Source organism: Clarias gariepinus, chromosome 8 (assembly GCF_024256425.1).
Source record: "Clarias gariepinus isolate MV-2021 ecotype Netherlands chromosome 8, CGAR_prim_01v2, whole genome shotgun sequence".
In the NCBI taxonomy this organism is placed as follows: Eukaryota; Metazoa; Chordata; class Actinopteri; order Siluriformes; family Clariidae; genus Clarias; species Clarias gariepinus.
Genome location: NC_071107.1, coordinates 8,178,382 through 8,189,556, shown reverse-complemented (window position 1 = coordinate 8,189,556; position 11,175 = coordinate 8,178,382). Strand labels below are relative to the sequence as shown.

Below are 11,175 nucleotides of genomic sequence, written 5' to 3'. Positions count from 1 at the left end.
ATACGGCTAAAATATTTAATTCAATCTTATTTGTATAGCGCTTTTAACAATTTACATTGTTGCAAAGCAGCTTTACATAATCAAAAGAATTATTGAAGTTTGTATGAAATGTAAATTTGTGTATGAATCAAAATGATAAGATTGATCAAGATGAGCAAGCAGAGGATGACAACAACAGTGGCAAGGAAAAAACTCCCAAAGATGGCAGTAGAAAAAAACCTTGAGAGGAACCAGACTCAACAGGGAACCCATCCTCATTTGGGTGATAACGGATAACAGGGATTTATCTGCAGTCATACTGTGTGTTAGGAGGCTGAAAGTTCAGTATAACAGAAGATATGTTTGAGTTAATATGGCTTTGACTTCGTTATTGGAGGCTCAGGTAGACTGTAAAAAACTCCAGTCCTGAACTATCGAATGACTCCAGTCACACGGCCTCAGAGAACAGCTATCAGCAACTGCCGAGGCCAGGCCCGTCTTATAAAAGTGGAACCCGTCCACAGTCACCACGCGCATCCCAAGCAGACCACATGGGGCATCCATGCGACGAGATTTCCAAACAAAAGCAGGACACCAGGAGGAGTCAGACAAGTCCAGAAGGCAGAAGGGGTCTGAATCACTGGCAGCTCAGGAGTGACATGTATAGCTCGAGAGGGAGAGAGAGAGAGAGAGAGAAGAGGAGAGACCCGAAGAGAAGGAGAGATAACAGCTAGATATGGTCACATTTACACAATGTATAAGGTGAATGTATATTTAGTGCAGAGGGCAAACACGAACTCCGACAGGACTAACTATGACAGCATAACTAAAAGGGAGAGCCAGAATAAAACACAGAGATGAGGGTTGCCTGAGGTGTAAAGCGACCAATCACTTCACCGTCAGCAAACCTGAGTGATCAATGAGAGTGGGGAAGACAGCATCTAAACATACCAGGTTACCATAATACTCTGCTCCTTTACCTAAGGCAAATCTATTTACAAAAATGCTTGGTTAAATAAATAGGTTCATGGAAAATGGATTTAAACACTGAGACTGTGTCTGAATCCCGAACATTAATTGGAAGGCTATTCCATATCCCATTTGGGGCTTTGTAAGGTAAAAAGCTCTGCCCCAGCTGTAATTTTCATAAAAAGTGGTACTGACAAGCAGCCTGCCTCCTTTGATGAAAGTAGGTGTTGAAGTATGTGAAATTTTACAGGGAGCCAATGCAGTGTGGATGACATAGAGGTGATGTGCTCGTATCTTCTGGTTCTAGAGAGAACTGCTGCATTCTAAACTAACTGAAGCTTGTTTATGCACCTAGTTGAACAACCAGACAGTAAGGCATTACAAAAGTTCAACCTATAAGAAGCGGGCTGGAGAATGGATGGTAAGGAGCCGGGTTTGTCTATGGTGTAGGCATAGTTTGACGGGTTGTGACAAAAGCATGCTATCCTGGTAATATTATCTACATGTGCTTTAAATGAAAGACTGGAATCTATAATCACACCAAAGTCTTTTACTGTTGCACTTCATGGAACAAAAGGGGTATTTAAATTTACAGTCTGATCAAAAAGCTAACAATGAAAACTAATACCATGCTTATGAATTATCTTGCCCAGAGGAAGCATGTAAAGAGAAAAAAGCAGTGGGCCGAAAACTGAACTCTGTGGAACACCAAACTCCACTTGGGAATATGCAGAATAGTTACTATTTAAATCAACAAACAGATCAGTCAAACAGGATCTGAGTCAGGAAAGGGCTGTTCCCTTAATTCCCACTACATTTTCTAATCTGTGAAGGAGAATACTATGATTAAGGTCGAGTAACACAAGTATAGTGACATAACCCTAATCAGAATGAGTGAATGAAGAGTTAATTATTTTCAATTGCTGGTATTATCTGCTTGAGAAAATGTGTCGGTATAGGATCTAATACACAGGTTGATGATTTAGTTGGGTACCTACAGTATGTTGCTATGTAACTACAGTATGTTGCGTACATAGTTAGCTTTAGCATGTAAAACTATTTTCGAGAACCTATGATGTCCTAGAGACCTAAGATCACCTGCTATGTCCGGTGCTCTGGCTCTGGATACACCTAACCACTGCCGCTGGCGCCCCTAAAGGCCTAGCTAATTTCACGTGTCTCAGAATAGAGTCTCCTATGACCAGAGCTTTTTCCCAGTGGGTGCATCACTGAGGAAAGCAAACCTGTTGGATACTTGAAACGCAGAGGAGGTGTGCTCCGGTGGGCTAGCCTTAGCTTTGGCTGAATGAGTATTTCACTGAGTCGTCACCCACTAGCCCCGCTGTGAGGGGTCTAATGACAGTGTTGGGGGCTGGTTATGTTTGCCTGTGGCACCCAGACTTCCCGCTATGGGAACGCTGCTCTCTCGCTCTCTAACCCACTCTAATGTCTGGATAATAATACTTTCAACTTTATTGTCATTGTAATAAATAACAGAGAGAGTATAAATAACAACAAGATATCGTTAGATCATCATCTTCAGCATAGTGCGTCTATTGTGTGTGCTCAGTCAAGTCCAGTGACGTAGGAGTAGGTAGGGGCAAAGACAGAAAGAGAGGTAACTGCTTGTTCAATAGTCTCACAGCCGCTGGAAAGAGGCTGAAGAACAGTCTTGTGGTTCTGGCATGTATGGATGCACACCTCTAACGCTAAGACCTTCTCCGTCAGAGTGCTAACTAATACACATCTAATCACAAATAAGGTTATTGCTAATGACGGAGAAAGAATGTCCAAACATCCTGCACTCTACACACTAAAAGAGCTGAATATTAGACATGATAATGTACCTGAGTCTGAGTTTTGATTGTTTGGAGATGGATTCCGTTTGTTGTTCCTAGATGAAGAGATACTCGCGTTCTCCTGAAAAGTGCAAAAAATAAAAAAAGGAAAAAGTCCCGTAGTATTACAACGTAAAAACTAGTTATTTTTAGTATTTTGTGTAAACGGAAAAAGCAGTATAATTTAAACGTTGATACAAATGAGGAACTTTTGCGGTAACAAGGTCACATTTTCTCCAGGTATGCTAATAACTGACTCCAATTAGCTTTTTGAGGTCATTAACTCAAGGAATCACATAATTTTTCCACTTGCACTATGAAGTTCTCAATGAAGAAATGAAAGATCAGATTTTGTAGGCACATTATGTTTGTCAATAACCTTGTACTAGATGAAAATCTGATCACATTTAATGACAAATTATGCAAACAACCATAAAATTCCAAAAGTTTCACATAATTTTTCTTACCACTGTAGTTGCCACTGTTATAACCTTGATCTTGAAGAAAAACGGGAGGTTTGATATTGGCCTACAGGAGAACTTACAGGGTTCAAGGTCAGGTTTCTCAATTAGGGGTTTAAAAACTGCTAGTTTATGAAGATTTAAGTACATTGCCATTGCTGAGCAAAGAATCAAGTATATTAGAAGGGGTTAAATTATTTTTGGTATCAACTATCTGAATAAATTTGTAGGTACTGGACCTAGTACAAAAATGTATATTTTGCTCAAGAGATGAGAGGGTCAGTTACTTGAAGGGGAGTAAAATATTGGATTGCAGCAATCAAGCAATCGTCTCTCCAAGATTTTTTCCGGTGGAAAAACGCTACATTGGTGTCAGAAGTGGGATGGCGAGTTAAGAGTTGGAGCGCACTATTGAGGACCTACAGAAGATCCAAGCAGGCCGCCGAGTAGCAAAGCAAGTACGTAGAGCTAGCTGCTGACTTTGTGGGCTGGTCCCGGCAGAAACAGCCATCAGAGTAGCACTCTCGCTGGAGGGCGATGTGCTTCGGGCGCTGGAAGACCTCCGGGCCGATGCGCGGAAGGACTGGGCGAAGCCACGAGAGTCGCTTCACCTCCGGTTCGGCGTGGGTGACAGTAAAAGAGACAGCGTGCGAGGAGCTGGTGGTCCTATCCAGAGTTCGAGTCCGATAAGCAGGAAGAGCTAACTCATCGCGCATTTCTCCGAGGACTCCGACCGTCGCGGCTCCGCAAGCACATCAGGTTAGCAGCACCATCTTCCCTTTCTGAAGCGCTAGGCGAGGCGGAGTGCGCAGAACCCATAATGGTGAAACATCACGGCGAAAGAGCCGAGCGATCTCCCACATTTCTGGGGCGCTCGGTAGGTGAATCTAGCCGGGGACAGGGCTACACGTCACAGTTAGACAACGCACAGGTCTCCGAAGTTTCGCGGCGATGCCGAGGCACGGGACCTCAGGACTACTGTTGCAACGTTCTCAGGCCTGAGGGACAGCATACCCCTAGCTCTGGGGGGGCGCTTAGGGGAAGCTGCCTCCCACAGCCGTCTTTGTTCCCCCAACTGGTGGATACAACTTCCGTTCGGGACGTCTGCGTTTGCAGACTGCCTGTAAGGGCCATATTTCATTCTTGTGATTTGTTGTTGTGTTTATTTCATTTTAATTTATTAGTTAAGCATTAAGCATTAAGTCTGTTAGTTAAGCATTATACATTAAGTCCATTAAGTTTATTAGTTTAAGCATTTAGTATTATACTCGTAAGTTGTATTGTGACATCATTTCATAAGTTGTTCTGTGACATCATCCCACAGTTGTGTAGCTGCATGTCTATCATGCACGTTAGTTGTTCAGTTGTTATTAAGACACAAAAGGTGTGGAGAACACAAGCTTTTGACCCTGATACTGTAAGCTAAAGGATACAGTAAAATAAGTTGTTGTAACTGTAATCTAACAAAGCTACAGAACACAGCAAACGACTTGGATTTCTTCAAGAAACTGTAACAACTTTTGTACTTTGATGCTTGAAAATAAAACAAGAGACAAAGAAATCAACGGATGTCTGGAGTCATGAGTAACACTGTGTAACAAGAAAGATACACGTTAGAACTTGTAAATAACATGCATGTACACTGCCTGATCCAGCATTCAACATTCGCACCGTTTCTGGGAGCTATGTGAAGGTACGGGTGTGTCGCACGGACTGAATAAAAATAGGTGAGCGGACTCATGCACATGGATTCTTTGTGGGTAATATCTAGGAGGAGTGCATTTTGGGGTTGGACATTAGGGTGAAGTGCTAGACTTAAATAACGGAACTCGGGTTAGCCAAGGTTGCTAATACCCAAACCATAGCCAGACATGTTAGTAGCACACATCTGGGGGCGGAACTTCCGGTAGTCGCGCCATGTAAACATCTAGTAGCAGACCGAGCAGGCTCAAAACTACACGCTAATGCTGGCGCGATATCCCGACGGCCGGGCGGCAAAACGCGTGGTCGGTACTGCGAGCGAGTTGAAGAGTGCGTGTGCGGTTGTCTCCCCATGCAGTCCTCCAGGCTCTCTGGCGGTGATCAGCCGTCCGAGCAGGCATGCAACCGAGTTACTGCGTCACCTAGGGCACCCGTAGTCGCATTTCTACTGGCCGGGCTGTCATACTGACAGTAAACTCTTTGTTCACCGATGCGACCTCTGAATGGCAAAGAAGGGCCCCACCCAGCGCTCGCGAGCACCGCTGCAGGACTTTCAGGGGAGGGGCACCTATGGAGCGTATGGGCGTGGACACACGCCGGCGAAACGTCGGCCGGACTGCCTCAGGACAAGGTTTGCGCTCCTCCCTCCTCCACAAAAGGACCCCGGCGCTCACAGCGCCAGCGCCGACCGCCTTCATGCCTCCAAGACTGAGAGTCTCAGGATGACCAGGGATGGTCACAGCTTAGGTGGGGGCAGTGTGGTGTGAGCGGGGCGACGGCTGTTGACCGTCATGCCTTGCGGGTGTTCTCTATGTGTTCACCCTGTTGGGAAAGGTTGTTTGGGCTGGGGCCATGTTTGTGTGTGGAGTGTGTTTGTGACCCGTTGAATGTGCTCCGGTTTAAGGTTGAATTGGGTCTGGTTCGCGTGTGAATGTGTTACTCATGCTATACAGTGCTGTGGAATAGTGAAATAAAGTACTCCCAGCCATTGCATTGGGCAGCAATCAAGCTCACTTGTCTCTCCAACATCCTTTCTGGTGGTAAAACGCTACAGTATTATATTCTAAAATTGTCTGGTTTTAAAGCCTGAATTGTTTGACTGATATTTTTTATTTGTTTCTCATGAAGTTGTTACCACTGCATGTTAATTATGTGCATGCTTTTGTGGTGGTTTTATTCATTATAAGGGTTACTAGGATTATTTTTGTTATCCTTTCAAAGCACGAGTGGGGAGATTGATTTTCTAGAGCTCAGGAATATCTTCCATGCTATTTGAAATAATACCAATACCACTGAAATAATACCACAATAATACTACTTTATTTTAGAGCAGGCGAATGTTTGTTTGTTCAGGGAGCTATTTTTGCTTTATTATTCTACATTTGCTAAAGTAAAGTTTGGTGTCCCACAGGGTTCTGTTTTTGTTTCTACTGTTTCTACTTCTATTTCTCTCTATGCTTCCTCTGGATAACATAATTTCAAAGCATGGTATTAGAGTACACAGTTATGCTGATGACATACAGTTAAATATCTCAGCAAAGCCAGATGCAAGACACCAACTTAATAAAGCTGAGAAATGTGGAAAAAATAAATTTACTACATTCTGACAAGACATAAATACTATTCTTAGGACCACTTGCAGATATATGTAAGCTTTCTGATCACACAGTAACTCTGGACAGCCTTTCTGTTTTATCATGTGCAGCAGTAAAAGACAAAAGTGTGTAGCCACTGTTCCTTTATCTTTGAACCTGCAAAATATGCTTCATACTGTATTTCTAGAACTATTTCGTACCTAGTATTTGTTTTATTTGTTTTAGAACAATTTAGTACCTAGTATTTGTTTTTACAAACAGCTGCAAGTTAGTAATTATGTCCAACCCCCCCCCCCACCTTAATTTTTAATGTAGTTAAAAAGAGAGAATAAGTTGCATGTCATCTGCATAACAATGGGATGAAAAGCTGTGCGATGATATGACCTTACCCAGACATAGAGGGAATAGAGGGAGAGCAGAAGACCCAGTACTAAGCCCTGGGACACCAGTGGAGAATCTGCATGGAGCAGATGTGGATCCCCTTCATGGTACCTTAAACATCTAGATCTGTCTTCTAGTTAAGAAGCAAACCATTGCCATGCCATTCTACAGTTTCCAAGGCTTGTATTAGAATAGATAATTGAATCTTATGGTTCACTTTGTCAAATGCAGCTGACAGGTCCAAGAAAATGAGGACAGATGACAGTTTAGTTTTAATATTTAATATTCCTATTCTCAGATAAGAGGCACTAGTTGTGCATTTGGTGACATTTATTTTATTTTGATTTCAAAATCAATAAGATTAAACGACATCAAGTTTAAAATAGGTAAGATATAAGAGCAATGGTGTGATCACTTAGCCTTACTTTGCAATTTGTGCAAGGAGGGGAAATGGATTTGGTAAGAACCATGAACAAGTTACAAGTGGAAGAACAAGTGAATATGTAAGTCGTATCACTGCATTAGTTGCTACAGAGAGTCTGTTTTTTGCTGGACATCTTTTTAAAACAAGGTTGCAGGCTTAATACTGCTACCCTCAAGTTATGAACAATGTTGAGTTGAGAGCTGTTCTTTGTTTGCAATGAAACAACAGCTGGAATTATCCTCTCTGGGAAGAGATGTGCTAATTTAATACATGGGATCACTGTGGTGACTCCAGAAACGCTGACTTCAGCAAACCATTGGTTTTACCTAGATTTTCAAAGAAAGTAGACATCTCAAAGACATCCTTGGTGACTGTCCCACATGAATGCAATGATCTTATCTTCCAGGTGAGGTAGGTGTTTATCCCGTCCTACAAAAAGATGCAGATCTATTGGGTTTTGATAAATTTGCCCATGCTCACAACCTCTGCCAATATGTCACTTAATTCATGTCTGAGCTGCTGTAACACTATCACTTACCTGTAAATGAAACAGTGTTTCCATTGTTCACTTGGGGCAACCCTCTAAATTACTGCCTGCAGTCCTTTTCTTTTTTTTTTTTTTTGACATGGTCTGTATGCCACCCAATAAACGTTCACACAGTAACAAGAATCTTGGATGCACCTGCAGAAGAGCGGATCCTCACTCAGTGAATTTACAAAGCAGACATATGAAATGAACAAACAGTCATTATTAATGTCAGTAGCATTGTCCACTTGTAATGCAATACATGTATTTTTGAGCTTATCTATAAGTTGATTTACAAGATCACATGAAATGTTGCATGTAGGTTTTGCAACTATAGTGTTTAACAGAGGGATAGCTTTAATTTTTGTGGCACTTGTCTCATCCAGCATAATTGACACCATAACTATAGCATTAGGGAGAATAAGCTGCTCAGAGGTCTGGTGTGTTTTTTCTTTTGCACTGGGTGATTCTGTATCCACTGTAAGTGATTATTCTTCTGTCAGTTTTCATGGAAAGAAGTTGAGTAGCTTATTGCTGTTACTGGGGTGTATTGTCTCAAAGTGTCTTTTTAGCTTTTTTTTTTATTGATTAGGCTTACTGCCTGTTGTGTTTTTGTCTGCTTGCGCTGAATCTTCTGCTTTTTTGTGGTCAAATGTAACAAATTTATACAATGACATTGCTATACCCACTACATACACTATGCCCTATAAATGAAAGTTTCCTTATATTGTTCCGCTGCTATTAACATCCTGACATTAAACCATTATTGTTGCACTATGGTTCTGCTGATGTTATTTTAATGTTACCCCTTTATATGTGTATGTTTTTTTCTTTTTAAGTGTATGATCTTTATTGTCAATAAAGAAAAATACGAATTAGCACAACAACAACAAAAAAAGCACAAGAAAGACAAATTTCCTCCTGTTCATCGAACCCCACCTGTCATGACTTGACTGTATTCCCCACTAGTGGGACATACACCACACTTTGAGAACCACAGATTTAACCATAGTTATGCCACTATCCTGGTCCTCTTGCCTTTAAATTGACTGTCCCACATAGCTTAGAGGAAAAAAAAATCTTGTGTTATTATGGATGAAAAAAGACAATGCTCCTGACTCAAGTGACTCGCTTTGGTAACTGGGAGGCTGGTCTGTATTGTTCGGCAGAAAGACATGGTTTAATATGACAAGGCTATATGGGTGGAATTGCAGTTTACTTCTTTTAAGCTCTTTTTCCAAATTAAATTAAATTAATTAAAGGCAGATGTTTAACGTTGAAGTCTTTTCTTTAAAAAGTCTGAGTAGAACTTTGTTAGAACCTGGTTGTGCAACTGTCCTTCAGGTGCATGAGAAAAATACCCAAGAAATTTACATTTAAGTCTTATGGCTATTCAAGTGCATATTCCTTAAGTTAAGTTAGCCTTTTTCTCTACATATACATTACTGCACAGTGAAATTCTTTCTTCGCATATCCTAGTGTCAAAAGTGCTGGGATGCCATGATATAACACCCCTCAAGCAGACAAAGGTAAGACCTTTATTACTTGTTTACTAGAAATTTGAAGAGTCTAACTGTGACGTGTGATTAGATTTTTGGTGAATAAAGGCAGAAAAATGATTGATATTTACAGAAGACTTCAAGCACTGTGATAGGACTCTTAGCTGCAGTGAAACTGCATCTGAATGGTGGATACAGTTTTAAAGAGGGCTGTACATCCATGAATGACAAGCTCGGCTGAGGTGGCTCAGTACTGTGGTTTCCATGAACATTCGGTGAGTGGAAAGACCGATCCTGGAAAATCATTGGATAAACAACTTTCGGAAGAGACGCATCTGTCTGTGGGAACTGTGCACCAATTCTAACAAATAAAACAATTAGATCTTGGGAGTTTGAATAATGCAGTAGAAATACATGCAGGTATACTAGTACATTTGAAAACTCCTGCCACTCTGTATTATTATTATTTTTTTTATTAGTCTTTTAAATAATTCTCTTTACTCTGGTCTTTTTATATAGTTTCACAAGTGAATACAACATCAAACTTGTTTTCTTAAAATAGCATTTTAATAAAAAAAAAGTGTTGTTTGTATGCTTTTTACTTTTTTAAATTAAGAAATATATATAACCTTTCCAACAGAGTCTTTGAACTGATAGTAGCCTACTGTATGTCCATGACCTGGTAAACCAGTATCAGGGTGTATTTATTGCTAAAGACTTCAAAGCAAGTAAATTCTAATGTGTAAGAATAAGAGCCACTGTGAAAAGTGATGTGGTAAACTGATGAAAGACTGTTTTACATAATTCTTTTTAATAATCCTCAATGCTTCATTGAACACCCCTTATTGTTTAGGTGAATAAAAATAGCCTTTTGTTAGCATGTACATGCGAAAGGGGGACAGGCCACTAACATTTCACCTATAACCACTCCTTATAATTTCAGTTTACTCTTCAATGAAATCATTTTCCATAACAGAACCTGGGGCGATTTAGATAACAAATTGCTGAGAGGATTACAGGGAACGGATTACTATTTGAAATCAGATGAGTATGACTTTAAATGATAAAATAAGGTAATAAAACTTATTTTGCCTTTTTCTTACTTTTACTTTATATCATTTACCATTTATTTGCTCACATATACTGATAAAACTACAAATTATACAAAATGTAACATTTCAGAATTTCAAATTGTGCCACAGTAAGAGGAATAAGATTGTGAAGTCTAAAATGTGGAAAAAGTCTAGTTAAATGCATAAACCATATTTTTTCTATCAGACATCAAATTAGAAATCACAGTAATATGCTGAAGTGGAAAAAGAGATAAAAGGCTTATATTTTACCATTACTTACAATTCTTCCTCCTGCTCTTCTTATTATTAGTAGTAGAATTAGTAGCATTAGTAGTTTTTTAAAAGTTGTTAATTGTGGTGTTTTTCGCAGTAGTGGTTTGAGTTGAGTTGATAGATAATAGAGTATAAATATAATAGAGTAATAATATTGCAGAAAGATTTAACAACAAAAAAACCCCTCAGTTTTAACATTATGGAATGTCAACAGATTCACTTTTTCTAAAAACAATGGCAGCAGTAACACATCGCTTCTCACACTATGTAAGTAAACTTTAAACCTTTTTACTTCAAGATGAACTGTTTTTTTTAATCTAATGTTTAGCAACATAAGAGTAACATACTATAAAAAATAGACTTTCTATACAATATTAAAATGTATATCATGCTTTCATTTTAGACTGTTAGATTTACATTTACTCTTACCAAAAACTGGTTAGTGTTTTCTTAATA

At 39.9% G+C, this 11,175-nt stretch overlaps 1 protein-coding gene across 1 annotated transcript in view; it reads left to right on the top strand.

Moving 5' to 3' along the window:
* The first annotated feature begins 5,451 nt into the window (after window positions 1-5,451).
* Window positions 5,452-11,175, top strand: part of LOC128528831 (mucin-3A-like) — a 51,416-nt gene continuing 45,692 nt past the window's right edge. The window contains exon 1 of the mRNA XM_053501983.1: window positions 5,452-5,695. Coding sequence (XP_053357958.1) covers window positions 5,452-5,695 — 244 coding nt within the window. The remainder of the gene's footprint in view (window positions 5,696-11,175) is intronic.